The following is a 15,955-nucleotide window of genomic DNA, read 5'->3' as shown; positions in this document are numbered from 1 at the left end:
TCTTAATTAAAAGCTAATAAAACAACGATTAGGGAATCTTGATTACGCTCAACTAATCATGGATTAAGTTGTAGTATCATCTAGAGAACAGTTTCAGTTTGTACGTTTCCTATTCTTACTCGATCGTGTGAAATTCAATTACCGCTCGCCGATGACTGCAAATACTTTTGAAAATTCTCTGCGTGGGGCGCCCGATGGGGGGGGGGGATCGGGCGCCCCATGCCTCCTTCCCCTCCCACGCTCACGTGCCGCCCCCACAATGTGCCCCACCACGCGCGCCGTTGCAACAAATCACCCGTATATCACAAAAAAGCTCTATTAGGGGGATCCGTTTCATTTTTTGTTACACCAACAATGTTTTAGCTACTGTACTCATGATGTTTCACTATGTATGGATCAAATGTTGCGGTAGATTTGTTATGCTGTTTTAATAATTTCATCTTGATGGACATGTAATTTGTTGATGTACACGGGGTTTAAGTGTTGCAATGGCTTTAAATCCTTTGGTGCATACCTTGAACTAAATTGTTTCATCTAGCAATCTGACCGTGTTTCATTTTTTTTAAGAATTGAAATATTCTTTCGCTATTTGCTGAAATATTGTTTTTATGTAGGGTGAAACAATGTCCGATTTTAGAAAAATGTTTCATGAGGTGATTTGGTTGTGTTTCAGCTTTTTACAAAGATTGAAACATTTTTGATCAACTTGGTGAAATAGCGCCCGATTTTTGAAAAAAAAAGGGCGCCCGATTTGTAGGCGCCTCGAATACTTTTGGCATTGCGTTTATTGCGTTCAAGTTTTGTTAAAAATATATGACATTATATTTTTACAGTTGGGTTAGTTGGATCTACGCTATTGCAAATTTACCAAATTAGAGAAATATCAATACTATTCACGATATCGGTTGAATGCCACTGGAATTTGAGAAAACTAGTACCATACCACTCCATCACAATTCTTGTCATCTCCGTCACATCATTATCTATGTCCTCATCCCCATCCTCATCCCCTCCTCGTCAAATATATGAGGATTAGCCGATGACTGCAAATACTTTCGACATTTGTGTTTGTTGTGCCTATTTTCTAAACTAGCTGTTTTTCGTGTGTGCCACAGAATCAAAATTATCCTTAACAACAACTAACAAAATTATTTTGTTTATAAAACTGAATCAACCATGGGCAAGCAAAGACGATGCCTGCGGAGGCCGTTTCCTCTTGGGGTGTTGTTGCATTTTATCTCCTCTCCTCTTCATCCCAATAAGTTCTTCAGGTGAAAACCACGTTCTGATTCTTTAGGACGGACGACGGCAGTGCTCTTGGCGTCGTTCCCTCCTTAGAGGCGTCGTTTAGAAGACCCGTTCCTTAGAGGTGTAGTTATAGTATCATCTGGAGAACAATTTCAGTTTGTACTAGGGTTTCCTATTCTTACTCAAACCGCTAAAATTCAGTTACGATTTAACTGATGATTGCAGATACTTTAGGAGAATGCTTCCGATCGCCCGTCCAGTGGGAAGCTCAATATCGGATGCGGAAAATGACAGCCGCCGGGCGCCCATGTCTCTCCCACGCGCGCCCTCGTGCTGCCACGTGTCCCCACCACATATTCCGTTGCAACAAATCACCAACATATTTTAGAAACCCTCTATTAAGGGAATCCATTTCATTTTTTCCACTAAAAATGTTTCATCTAGTGTAATCATAATATTTCACTATGTATAGATCTAATGTTGCAGTGAATTGAAATATTCTTTTGCAACAAATCACCCACATACTATGGAAACCCTCTATTAAGGGAATTCGTTTTATTTTCTGTTCCACCAAAAATGCTTCACCTAGTGTATTCATAATGTTTCACTATGTATGGATCAAATGTTGCAGTGAATTGAAACATCATTTCGCTATTCGCTGAAACATTGTTTTCATATAAAATAAAACAGTGTCCGATGAAACATTTTCGATCTACTTAGTAAAACAATTCCGATATATTTGGTGCAACAGCGTGCAACATTTAAAAATAATTCAATAATAAGCTAATTTTTTTCATCGAATTGTATCCATGTGTGGTCTTGTTTTAAAGATTTAATTGCAACGGATTTAATGGTGCAATCGGATTATGATTTGGATAAATAATTTAAGAGAAACAATAGTTTAAAGTTCGCTTAGATGTATGCCTGCAGGATGACGTCATGATGACGTGGGCGCGTCCGATTTGTAGCTCTCTCCGATACTTTATGCATCAGTTTCGTGTGCGTGCGGGAGTTGGGAGGAGAGAGAGGGGGATTAGAGGAAGCGTGAGCTGTAATTAATTAAAAGCTAATAAAACAAGGATTAGGGAATCTTGATTACGTTCAACTAATCATGGATTAACTTGTAGTATCATCTGGAGAACAATTTCAGTTTATACGTTTCCTATTCTTACTCGATCGTGTGAAATTCAGTTACCGCTCGCTGATGACTGCAAATACTTTCCAAAATTCTTCACGTGGGGCACCCGATGTGGGGGGGGGGGGATCGGGCGCCCTATGCCTTCCGCCGCACCTCCCACGCTCGCGCGCTGCCCCCACAATGCGCCCCACCACGCACGCCGTTGCAACAAATCACCCGCATATCACGAAAACGCTCTATTAAGGGATCCGTTTCATTTTTTGTTGCACCAACAATGTTTCAGCTATTGTACTCATGATGTTTCACTATGTATGGATCAAATGTTGTAGTGGATTTTTTATACTGTTTTAATAATTTCATCTTGATGGACATGTGGTTTGTTGATGTACACGGGGTTTAAGTGTTGCAGTGGCTTTAAATCGTTTGTTGCATACCTTGAACCAAATTGTTTTATCTAGCGATCTGACTGTGTTTCACTTTTTTTAAGAATGGAAAACATTGTTTCGCTATTTGCTGAAACATTGTTTTTTATATAGGGTGAAACAATGTCTGATTTTAGTAAAATTTTTCATGAGGTGATTTGGTTGTGTTTCAGCTTTGTACAAAGATTGAAACATTTTCGATCTATTTAGTGAAACATTTTTGATCTACTTGGTGAAATAGCGCCTAATTTTTGACAAAAAAAATAGGGCGCCCGGTTTGTAGGCACCTCGAATACTTTTGGCATTGCGTTTGTTGTGTTCAAGTTTTGTTAAAAATATATGTCATTATATTTTTATGGTAGGGTTAGTTAGATCTACGCTATTGCAAATTTACTAAATTAGAGAAATATCAATACTATTCACGATATCGGTTGAATGCCACTGAAATTTGGGGAAATTAGTACGATGCCACTCCATCACAATTTTTGTCATCTTCGTCACATCATCATGTATGACCCCATCCCCATCCCCATCCCCATCCCCATTCCCTCCTCGTCACCGATGACCTTCTCCTTCTCCATCCCTCCCGCTGCTCCCCGCTACGCAGCGTCATCCTTCCCCATTCCCCGTGTCTCCTTCTCTTCGCTCCCCGCTGTTTGCCGCTGCTTCACCACCTGTCGGTGGGGAAGGAGTAGCACGGTGTTGTTGTGCTCGCCGCAGGACTTCCACGACCACCAGGAGGCAGTCGCAAGGTTGCAGCGTCATCGGCCGGTGCGTCACCTGCCTTTGTCTCAAAGTAGCGGAACTATGCGTCCTCGACCTCGGGCATGGTGCTCAATTTCCTTCTTCCACAGTCATCGCACTGCTGAAGCCCTCGATGGGGAGGATTCCTGGCGGGAAGTCGAACGTCGCCAACGCCTCATACGCCATCGGCTTCATCTCCGCCGTGGCGCTACCCGTCGCACTGGCGATGCGGAGGAGGAGGAGGGGCACACGAGGCATGGCGGATCTTCTCCGGCGAGGAGAGGTGAGCTTCGGTTGCGGCAGAGGGAAATCGGTTTCATGTGCGTGCGGGAGTGGAGAGTTGGGAGAAGAGAGAGGGATTAGAGGAAGCGTGAGCTGTAATTAAAAGCTAATAAAACATGGATTAGGGAATCTTGATTATGCTCAACTAATCGTGGATTAAGTTGTAGTTATAGACTTCTAGTATCATCGGAGAACAGTTTCAGTTTGTTGTAGCGTTTCCTATTCTTACTCCATCCGGTGAAATTCAGTTACATTCACCGATGACTGCAAATACTTTCGGCATTTGTGTTTGTTGTGCCTATTTTTCTAAACGAGTTGTTTTTCTGTGTGTTGTCATGGAATCAAATTTCTCCTTAACAAACAACTAACCAAATTATTTCGATAATGCTCGTTACCGAGCGCCCGACGCGGAGGGAGCCGGATCGGACGCTTCCCCCGTGCACCCCTCCCCCATGTCCTTACTGTTGGGCTCACCCACTTCTCTCTCCCCTTTTTTCCACAAAAGATGTTTCACCTAGTGCACTTATAATGTTTAAATAGATCCAATGTTGCAGTGAATTAAAATACTCTTTTGCAACAAAAAACCCACATATTTTGGAAACTCTCTATTAAGGAAATTTGGTTTATTTTTTGTTCCACAAAAAATGTTTCACCTAGTGTACTCACAATATTTCACTATGTATAGATCTAATATTGCAGTGAACGAAACATTCTATTGCAACAAAAAACCCACATATTTTGGAAACCCCATATTAAGGGAATTTGGTTTATTTTTTGTTCCACCAAAAAATGTTTCACCTAGTGTACTCATAATGTTTCACTATGTATAGATCTAATGTTGCAGTGAACTGAAACATTATTTCGCTATTTGCTGAAACATTGTTTTTATATAAGGTGAAACAACACCCGATTTAAATGAGTGAAACATTTTCGCTCTACTTAGTGAAATAATTCTGATATACCTGGTGGAACATCGTGTAATATTTAAAAATAATTCAATAATAAGCTAAAAAAAATTTTCGTCGGAATATATCCATATGTGGTCTTGTTTTGAAGATTTAATTGCAACGAATTTAATGGTGTAATCGGATCATGATTTGGATAAGTAATTTAGAAGAAAAATCAGTTTAAAATAGTTTTGCACGTAAATCGGACGCTGACGTCGGCCCCCTCCCGATCGGATGCCCGACCCGGAGTCGTCTCCTTAAACAACCATGGGCAAGCAAAGACGATGCCTGCTGAGGCCGTTTCCTCTTGGGGTATTGTTGTGTTTTATCTCCCCTCCCAATGAGTTCTTCAAGTAAAAACCACGTTCTGATTTTTTAGGACGGACGACGATAATGCTCTTGGCGTTGTTTCCTACTTATAGGTGTCGTTTAGAAGACCTATTCCTTAGAGGTGTAGTTATAGTATCATCTGGAGAACAGTTTCGGTTTGTACTAGGGTTTTCTATTCTTACTTCATCCGGTAAAATTCAGTTAGAATTAGCCAATGACTGCAGATACTTTATGCATTGTGTTGTTTGTTGTGCCTCTTTTTCTAAAGTAGCTGATTTATCCGTGTTGCCACATAATCAAACTCTCCATAATATAATATAATATATTTCAATGCTAGTTGTCAAAAGATGGAGAAAAAAATTTCAAAATATAATATATCAATGCAATTACCAAATGAGCTATGGCAGCATCTATGTTAAAATATACCAAGTTTAGTGCCTTTGGATCAAGACCGGTCAGACAGTAGTAAAAAGAGGAGCTTGGTTTAGGCTGGTCCGACCGGGGTTCACGTGATCTGATTGACATACTCTGAGTCCGAGTCCAATTAAGATATGTCTTGTGTTTCTTTGGGTGTGCATGAGGTTTCCTAAATCCTAATCAATCTTGGGATCTAATAGTCCTATGGACACAGCCAATTATGACCGATTCGATCGAATACATGAACCCTTTACCTGAAATACACAAGAAATGTTTTCTGCTTTACCTTTTACCTAGTACCCTAATTCATTTATCTTGGCTGATTTGCGTCAGCCGTTTACCTTTACTTTTAGTCATTTTCTACTTTATTTTTCCCCTAGCAGAGTATTCTGTTCATCTTTAACGATTCGCACCATAACTATCTTTGCTACAAGATCCTTTGTAGTTTTGTTCCATAATTTTCTAATTCGCCCATGAGATATGCGTTCACTGCTAATCAATCCAAACCGGCCTAGAAATTTGCTTGATCACTAAATCGGATCCACCAACTGGTTTTTGATCTTCACTAACCCCATCTTGATTAAGAGATTCTCCTGATTAAAATGGTTGGTAACTCCATACTATAGGTGAATTCATGTTGGCGGAAAAAAACGCCAACACTCTACTGCTAAGCGAGAAGAGCCCCACTACAGTGTGCTCTACTTGTAGTAGAAAGCAATCTGAATCGTTAGAGATTTTCTAACGTGCTTGGGAGGCATTATATCCGTGGATGGCTTGTAATCTGACGATCTGTAACAAAAGGTAGATATAGGAAGGTATTACAAATGTAGGCCAAGGTATTAAGTAAAAATTGGGTGGAGGGTTATATAGGTAATTTTGTACCTGATATCACATTAGAAGGCAACGGTTGTTTCCAAATAACTGCTGAGATAAACTCGGTAACTACACTTGAAATTAGGTAACCGGGGAAGAACTAGCAATACTACAAATTAGCGACATGCATCGAACTTTTTGCAATCTTGCATGGAACTTTCTAAATAAAAACATAGGCATATAACAAAGCTTGATCAAACAAGAACCAAGTACGAGTGCCGTCATAAATGAAATATACTCCTACATGTCAAGCAGCCGATTACCATCTACGCCATGGAAAAATCAAATGGCAAGGAGTCAAGGTTATCGAATGATAATGATTACCGTATAAAATAATAACTTAATTATCTGTGTTTACGTTAATCTCTATTCCAAAGTTACCCTTTCAGAAATCAACGGTAGATTTTAAGCAGGGAGGAGGGTACCTCCCATACCTCCCAAGCACTGTAAAAGCCCTTGAATCGTTAATCTCATTTGATCAAAAGGTTTAGATCTATTTATACTACCACCTTAGTTATAAATGTGGAGAAGCATTATTGTAAAAAAATAGATATAGAGAGGTATAATCATCATTTAGCTATGATTAAACTCTTTTTCCTTCTTGTTGGCTTTTTCGATAGGATATGAGCGATACCAACGCAATGGATGAGCATATATCGGTCTAGCCGAAAAAAAAACCATAAATAATAAAGTTAGCCATAATCATTATATTAGTAAATTACTAATTTACTCTTAATTCTACACCGGAGAATACCTCCAGCCAGGAAGGGTATAGGCAGAGACGGTGGAGATCCGTACAGCGGCCAGAGCCAACTGTTAACAGTAGAAGGCAGGAGGATGAGCGTGGGCCGCGTCAGAAGTTGTGCATCAGTGCATGGGCCGTCTCAGCAGATGCACTAACGAGCTCTACAATATATTCATATATATACTTCCTATATTCATAAACTGTAGTCCAGATTTACCACTTATTCAAACTGTCGTACACAATTACAGATTTTGCTAACTATCAGTTGTAAATAAAAGGAAAAAAAAGAGAGATAACATCACTGCATCTCCTCAAATGGGAGTCACGTAGCAATAGCAGCAGGATACCAGTATGAACAGATGAGATGAGCCCCTAGAGCCGTGACATTGCACCATCAGCCATGGCGGCCTGCAGCAGTTTCATCGACAAATTTGTAAGGCGAAGCCATCGACCCAAAGGTTTAGAGAGGAAAGTGGTGTTTGGTAAACGCAAAAGCTGTATCAGAGCAGATTGAATATGCTATATAAGGTCTTACCAGAGACAAACCCTGACGAGCTCTTGTTGATAAATATTCATAGGGTTCAAAGATCCCTCCGTGATACTTGGACCAATCCTTCAGTCTGTCGTAAATGTATTTCGCGCCAAACGAATCGGCCCAGAACATCACTCCGCCCCTGGTGTCAAAATACATGTTGAATGGAAGATTCACCAGTTATGAACATGTAATTAGTGGCAGGGAAGGAGAATTAATGTGAGAGATGATGCAGAAGAGAAACAAAGAAAGGGACCTGTAGGAAGGGAAGCCCCTCCCCATAATGGATGCTACATCAAGATCAGATGCTTTCATAGCAACCCCCTCGTCAAGCAGTCGACAGGCCTCATTCACCACGGGGAAGAGCATCATCTCCACGATTTCATCATCTGTTAATTTCGGCAGCTGACGGGAAAGAAACTGTCAGATTTCTTTGTGTAGAAGCAGTGAAAAATTAAAGGTTTGCTGGTATGCATATTTTGCATATCGAACGGCAGCCAAAAGATGCAGTAACCATACATGTGTACAACCATGTTCTTTCAAACTATGATCTACAGCACTGCAGATACCTTGCAATTCACTTGCTAGTTACAGTACCTGTGCTGAACTAGTATTGTACTTCAAATTTATCATTTTTTTTTGAAATCAGGTTAATTTCATACGGTTTTCAGCACCTTGCTACAAAGCTCACTACTGTAACAAAAGAACAAAAAAAAGACACCCGGAGAAGTTTACTCTGAGAAGTACGACATCTAAATATGCAAACCAAAGTACAGCTGTGAGATGTGATGCATGGCAGTACGGGCCAGTACTAAGTGTCCAGCATAAAGAAAAGGAGAATAATTTGGTTCCAAACCCAACCTAGTACTAAGTGTCACACCCTAGTACTAGGTTACGCTTTTTTTGGGATAGAGGAAGTACGAGAGTACCTTAGGATCTTGTACAATACTAGCCATGCTTCTTGATTTCTCAATGTACTTGTTCATTTCAGGATCTGGAGAAGCCTTTCGCTTATCATCATAAAGATAAAATCCTTTGCGTGAAGATTCACCTGCCAAGCACTCCAGAAAGTATATCAGCCATGAGATTCAGCTTCACATGTAGCTCAAAATCATATTCAACAGCATGAAGAAATTGTAGGTGAATGTATTGTTAATATGAAAAACCTGTCCTGTTTTCCTCAAGCATAATTTGAATAAGCATTGACTTGTAACATCGCTCAGGATAACTTTGGAGATATTGCTTTCTGGAGGCAATAGCAACTCCAAAACCAACAAGATCAGCTAATCTGTACGGACAAGACAACAGAGAACTCATGGTCCAGAAAACATGCACCACAAAGGCCCCTTCAATAAACAATGAAGAAATAGATATCTACTAGAGTACAGAAACAAACATGAAGAAAGTGTGAAGATATCTACCAAAAGGACCAGTAATAAACATGGGTATGCTATATCTGTTGTACTAAATCAGAAATAGATAACATCAGAACAACATTACTATAGTAGAAACGGAAAGAAACAGGTAACATCAGAAACAGTGGTTACATGGAAAATGTAATAGGTAGCTAAAAGAGGAAGAAGAAAAGACATGAATCTGTTGCCATTCAAAAAATCGTATTGTACCATAGTTTTACTGGAACGGAAGCCAAAAAAAATTAGACATAACTGAAGGTTAAGTATGATAGGAGGAATGGACTGGTCCAAGTTTTTAATTAAGGCATGAAAAGTTCAGCAACCAAATCCTATCTACTCTATCTAAACTGCACAAAATGGCTCATAACAGGTTTATGGAGAAATTGACTTGTTGGCAGTTGCAGATAAAAGTAAATGGCTGCACATGACAGAGTACTGAGTGGAAACAGTAGCAACAAACCAAGTAAGGTTAATGCTGAAACACCTTTCTTTATATAGTCATAGACAATTTTCATTTGCTCTCATAACATCTGAGAATCTTTCCGATGCAGGAAAGCTGTACCTCATACTTTTATTACAAGGAACATAATTCAGACAATTCATAAATTACTATAAAAGGAAATAAAAATAAATTTGCATCCGAAGTGCTTAACAAGACTAATAGCCATCGCCTAAGTGCTCAAGTCTATAAAGGAATATCTTGTTAAAAAAAAGAAGTCCGTAGAGGAATAGGATCATTCAGTAAAACTGGCATCCTTACCGGAAAGGTCCCATTGGCATTCCAAACTTTGTAATCACATGGTCTATGTGGTAGACATCCAGACCATAATCAACAAGAAAATAAGCCACCTGTGTGAAAGGAAAGAACATCCGATTCACAGCAAAACCTGTGCAGTTCCCAACAACTATTGGTGTTTTTCGTATCTGTTTTGCCACGTTTAGCAAGTCAATGACAACTTGTGAGGAAGTCCGATGAGTACGGATTATTTCCAACAGTGGCATTGCATGGGCTGGACTGGAGAATATACATCAAAAGACAAGTTATAAACAGTAGTTCAGAAAAAAAACAGGAATACAAGAAAAGAGGCATAACACATTACCTGAAGAAGTGTGCACCAGCAATTCGATCCTGGCAAGATGTCTTTTGGCCAATTAAATGAAGGTCTATTGTTGAAGTATTCGTGGCAAGTATGCAATTAGAGTGGCAGTATTTTTCAAGGTCAGCAAATATTTTCTGCTTTAGTGATAAATCCTCAATAACTGCCTGCAAGAGTTTTTATCATCAAGCAGCGATTAAGATCAGTGCTTTCTCCTTCAGTTACAATAGACTTAAAAAGTTCAAGTTAACTACTTGACTCAAAGACTGATGAATTGATTTCTACAATCACTAAGAACGAAAACATTCATCGTGTCAATAATATGTCATCATTTTATCAAGTTGTTATTAAATCATTCTCCTTATCCTGAAGCTATGGAAAAAATCATAAAAATATTCTTAAGTGGAAGTGATCTGGTATTTTTTATTTCTTATAAATTTGCTATTAAATCATTGTGCTTGTGTCCTGCAGGTAGGCAAAATTGTTCTTCTTTTCTTTCAGAGGAAAAAAAAAATCTTAAGCGGACATTCTGATGCTGTAACCAACATCTTAAGTGATCTAGTCCAGTTAAATTTCATAACTATGTTATAAATAGCACAAAAGTTCTGGCAAGCATGATGAATAACAGAATAAGCACTCAAGTAGAGCTATTTTCTACTGAATAAAGTTAGCGAAAAGAAATACTTGAAAATATTGGATCTACCTCAATGACCACATCAGCTTCTCTAAATTGTTCATAGTCAAGAACACCAGATAGTAAAGAAAGTTTATTTTCATAATCTTCTTTGGTCATTTGCCCCCTTTTGACTAAGCTCTGCAGATTAGCTGAACAGGAAAACAGAAGAATTAATGAAAAACTTAAAAGACAAACAATAAAAGTTGGAGAAACAAAAAAAGATCACCTTTAACTCTGCTAATACCAGCATCTAAGAACTGCTCATTGACTTCTTTCAGGATTACCAGGAGGTTGTTCGATATCAATGCAGTTGCTATTCCAGATCCCATTAGACCTCCCCCAACAATAGCCACCTTGTGTATTCTCCGTGGTGTCAACCCCAATATGCTGATATTTGGAATCTGTTAGAGCATAAGACGCTCAGATAAACGAATGCATTTGACATAAGTACTATTTATAATTCTATACCTGAAAATTCTACCCAAAAGGATCTTTACTTGAGAGTAATCATGGAAATCACAGTGCAACACGACATTTTTGCATTTAGTCATTCAGATGCTAATTCATCGTATACAATTAAATAGATAATTGTACTGCACCTTGTTCTGTTTTGATCTTAAACGAATTGGATTAAAAGGCATATAGGTATGATTCTCTTTTATCATTTCACAGATGTTCATAAGAATCTATTGCTAACTTCTGATTATGAGGCAGGATGAAAGAAGTATTAAGAATGAACACCACATAAACTTCAGCAAATGGGACTCTAACAACCTTTGAAGTTGCACGTTGTGCAAAAAAGACATGCCTTAAGCTTTTGCTTATCTGAGACATCTCAAGCATTTTTCCACAAAGTGTTTCCTGTCATTACCAAAAATGAACATTAAACAGAATTAAGAACAACTTAGACTAGGTATGTAACAATTGCTCGAAAAGTTAGCACTAAGTGGTGATGTACCTTCATTAGGCCAGCTCGAGGGCCAGAAATTATGCCCTCCTCAATGACATCAATGCAAACTAAGGGATGTTGGAGACTAGCAGACTGCTTTTGGGCCTGAACTCTTGCAAAATTCAGAATTTTCTTCGTTTCCTCAAGAGCTGGAAGTCTATCGGTTCTATGGAGACTCCTGAACCATGGGCGTTTGTCTTCAACAATTTCCAGAGCCCAGGAACAGGCCGTGCTGATCAATTCATCAGCTGAAACTACAGCGTCAACTAAACCAAATTTATGTGCCTCCACTCCTTTTAGAGGTTTAGACATCTAATAAGAGAAGACAATCCATAGTTAACTTTCTTGCATGACCATGACCACCATAGAAGAAAAGATGGAAAAAGAAATTGTCGATGCACTACAATGCAATGTATAAACAGCCATACCAACAACATCTCAAGAGCTTTTGGCAGGCCAACAAGGCGGGGCAGTCGTTGTGTTCCTGTAGAAAGTAAAGATCCTTCAATCAACTGGAAAAAGATAAAAAAATTCTTTTGGCAGAGGAATAAACATCCATGAGGCTTTCTCTCGTCATATCTAATTTTGTTACCATAGAACAGGAAATTTGTGTATGCCTTGTTTTTTTAATAAAGAATTAGGCACTGTTTGGTACAAGCTCCAACCCCAATTGTTTCTGGAGTTGAATATATATAGCTCCAAAAAATTTTGGAGTTGGAGTTGGGGCTAGATTAGGGTTGTTAGTGTGAGACATCTTGTTCAAACTTTTAGATTAATCACTTATTTTAAGCAACAAACTCTGTCTTCTACAAGAATCTGGGAGTGGGAGCCATGCCAAACAGGCCCTTGTAGACCCCTTTTTTTTGGAAACCATGTAAAATGTTCTTTCGTTTCCTTTAGAATGATTATGCCTTTCACTAAATAGTTAGTTTGGAAAAGAAAAATACAGATATTTTTTCTTGCTCATTTTCTGATGTATTCGCCCTCTGTACATCTTAAAGTTCATAATTTATCTTCCTCTTTTTCAACAGTCTTTTCTGATTTCATATCTTATTAGTAATGGCTGCAAGGACAGATGTCCCATGATTAGAGTTAAGCCAACCAAACCAACAAAGCGCAGTAGTTAAACATATAGGATCAGAGTCTCTTTTTTTTTTTAAAAAAAAAAGGGATGACCCAAAAGACCAGGTTGGGACTTGAGCATACCTCCCAACCCAGGAATGATGCCCAGTTGAAGTTCAGGTAATCCTAATTGAGCCGAAGATGTAGAAACACGAGCGTGACAAACCTGCACAAGAAAATGCCAATGTTGCAAAAATAGCCACATATTGGAAGTAAAAGAAGAATCCCAAAAGGTTGAAGCATACAATTCGACCATTGCAATCTACACATACCATTACAAGCTCTAAGCCGCCACCTAGAGCAACGCCATCTATAGCAGCCACTGATGGTTTCGGAGCATCTGGCAGCAACATGAACTTAACGACATAAATATTCAGCTTGTTGACAAACTTGGTTTAAAGAAGAAATCTCAGGTTATGTTACCTTCTACTATGTCCGTTAAAAAATCAATAGACAGATATCCAGGCTTCTCATTTTCTGGTGAAAAGAAAAATTTAGCAATGGAAGTGGGGGTGGTGAAAAAGGCAGGAACATACTGAGAGCACTGGACAATCTTTACTTGGCTTCTTGTCGAATGCGTTTATATCAAAGCCTCCAGAAAACCTCCCTTTGGCGCCTTCACATCATATGAGGCATTAGAAACACACATCGCTAGCATAAGATCCTTGACAAGAAGCTCATGTGCAAGTAAGTACCAGTGAGAACAATTGCCTTGACATCACTCCTCCTCAGAGCTTCCCCATAATCTCTCTGCAAGCTGGCTATCACTGCAAAAGTAGAAACCATAGGTCCTATAATTAGTAACAAAAATAGTTACTTGATTAAACAGCACAAATTACTTGGCGACAGCGAGAACTGATCAAACAAGGCCAACAAAAATTGACTGCATATAGTAACACAACACATGTTGACAACTTGGCAATAACAAATAATTCGTGTATATATAAGGCATGGCTCGGAGCATGGAACATGGAGACATGGAGTAACAACCAAATCTGGCATATCAACTCTAACATAGACCCTCAAAATATCCCAAAGCACACAAATCATCTCAGATTTCACAACCTGTTCTTCCAAAACACACACACACACACACACACACAAAAAGAAAGTTCAGCAAAATTTGGCAAGATTGCGACAACACAGAGAACCACGCAGGCAAACATGGCTGCTAACCAGCCCCGCAATGGGCGGAATCCGAGCATGGAAAGGAGGAGAGGAGGGGTTGTACGGATATGATACCGTCGAGGGAGAGCGCGTTCACGGGGGGGTTGGAGACGGTGATGACGGCGACGCCGTCGCGGCGGACCTCCACGGAGGTGGAGCCTCTCGCCATCGCTCGCTCGCTCGCTCGCCGGCCGGAGAAGGCAATGCGGGGAGCCCCCCTCGCCGCCGGCGACGATGACGTGGCTCACACTCGCCCGGCCGCGAGATCTCTCTCTCTCTCTCTCTCTGAGAATACAGCCGACAGATGGTATAGTACTACTACTACTCTCCTCCCGGACTCTGGTTGTTCAACTGGTTTTAATAATAGAAATGATTAATTATTTGCCAGTGGTGATAAAAAATTTGTACCGATGTGTGATGGCCTATATGTCATAGAGTGGTAAATTCTTAATTGTCACATTTTAAAAATAGCAAAAAAAAAAGCTAAATGTCCCTTAATAATAATTGGAGCTTTGGATTAATTGCACGTACACTTCATTAAATACAAGTTGGAAAAATTAGATATTTGTACTACTGCTAGTACGTGCCAAATATGAATTGTCTTAAGGACTTCCACTGTTTGGAAAAAAAATCAGGTAATTGTCTAGTGAGATGTTTGTTGAAATGCTCCATGTTTTTTTCCTCATTCGTACGAAAACGTAGAAAATTCTATGAAGAACTTTAATCCTATCGTTTATTTGGAAATTTATATTAAATAAACAATCATGTAGAGATTTTATATAAAAGTTAAAAAAATCCAAAACCTCTTGAAAAAAATTATTTGAGTATATATCTCTCATCCGATTCTTTTAATTTTCATGCAGCCTAATCAAAACGACAATTCTTGTGTTGTGTTTTTACTGTATTTTGTAAATCTTTTGTTTTGCACTTGTATTATTTCAAAATCATATGTATTTTCTATTCATCCGTTTTCTCAATCTGTCGTTTTAGAGAAACTATTAATATCCGACGTTCTACTTTTTAACACAACATTTGGTCATTGGTATTATTAAGAAATTTAGTGCAAATATGTAAAAATATATATCAGCTTCAAGTACTCTTGTACCAGTTTATTCTTTCGTCTATCAACTCCTCTACTAGTTTATATTCCTCGTATATCAAATCTTGTAGAGTACTACTTTGTTCCCCAACTATCATATTTTGTACTATATGATATGTCTTTTTATACTTTCTTAATATTTTGAAAGAAATGGTATAATGTCTTATATTATAGGATGAAAAAAAGTATAAAATATGGCTGTATTTTGAGCCAAATCTGGATGTATGATTTCGTACCACTTTTTATACTATTACTACGTATAAAATTTTGCGTTATCACGTCAGCTTCCCTCTTCTCCGATAGGAAATTAGATCACGAGAGGGGCGTGGGCAATATGTTAGCAATACCGTGTGATTTGCGTGATAATCAAGAGTATATTTAATTAAATAATGACCCCACCGTGTGATTCTCTACTGAACAGTTTGGGTGGAAGCACATTTCCCTTCTCTGTTTCAATGATATTACTGTAAATCCCATCCCAATGGCCATTGGATTAGTTATGTACTTATAAGTCGAGTGAAGAAACTTGGTCTAAAAAATCATTTCTTAGTGATCTGCAAATGACAACTCTGATTGCATAGTCCCCGCATAAAAAAAAAACTCTGATTACATAGTAACTTCTCCATTTTCTATAAAACTTGTTGTTGACGGCTCTTATGCCAACAGAACCACAAGTGTGTGGATACTGTTGTAGCTTCCTCTGTAGTATTCCGCTCCGTAGTATATCAGAGCATCGAATCCACGATAAATAG

At 38.9% G+C, this 15,955-nt stretch overlaps 1 protein-coding gene across 1 annotated transcript; it reads right to left on the bottom strand.

Annotated features, from left to right (window-relative positions):
• Window positions 1–7,293: 7,293 nt before the first annotated feature.
• LOC4338541 (glyoxysomal fatty acid beta-oxidation multifunctional protein MFP-a) lies at window positions 7,294–14,424 on the bottom strand. Its single transcript, XM_015782336.3, has 18 exons — window positions 14,180–14,424; window positions 13,633–13,704; window positions 13,497–13,553; window positions 13,361–13,414; window positions 13,210–13,277; window positions 13,022–13,103; window positions 12,244–12,299; window positions 11,825–12,127; window positions 11,641–11,727; window positions 11,093–11,267; window positions 10,894–11,015; window positions 10,194–10,357; window positions 9,854–10,108; window positions 8,845–8,966; window positions 8,608–8,729; window positions 7,935–8,083; window positions 7,682–7,820; window positions 7,294–7,554 (listed from the first exon to the last, which is right to left on the bottom strand). The coding sequence occupies exons 1-18, from the start codon at window positions 14,271–14,273 to the stop codon at window positions 7,519–7,521; spliced, it is 2,157 nt and encodes a 718-aa protein (XP_015637822.1). The 5' UTR covers window positions 14,274–14,424; the 3' UTR covers window positions 7,294–7,518.
• Window positions 14,425–15,955: the final 1,531 nt, after the last annotated feature.

The sequence above is a fragment of the Oryza sativa genome, chromosome 5, assembly GCF_034140825.1.
Source record: "Oryza sativa Japonica Group chromosome 5, ASM3414082v1".
NCBI classification, from domain to species: Eukaryota; Viridiplantae; Streptophyta; class Magnoliopsida; order Poales; family Poaceae; genus Oryza; species Oryza sativa.
This window is presented reverse-complemented; position numbering and strand designations above follow the sequence as displayed.

What these genes read in the sequence shown, in the direction of transcription:
- LOC4338541 (XM_015782336.3), bottom strand. Translation starts at nt 14,273, where the DNA reads ATGGCGAGAGGCTCCACCTCCGTGGAGGTCCGCCGCGACGGCGTCGCC. An exon ending in CATCATTCCTGGGTTGGGAG is followed by an intron (nt 12,300 to 13,021) that starts GTATGCTCAAGT and finishes TACTTTCTACAG; the next exon opens with GAACACAACGACTGCCCCGC. An exon ending in CTCGAGCTGGCCTAATGAAG is followed by an intron (nt 11,728 to 11,824) that starts GTACATCACCAC and finishes TGGTAATGACAG; the next exon opens with GAAACACTTTGTGGAAAAAT.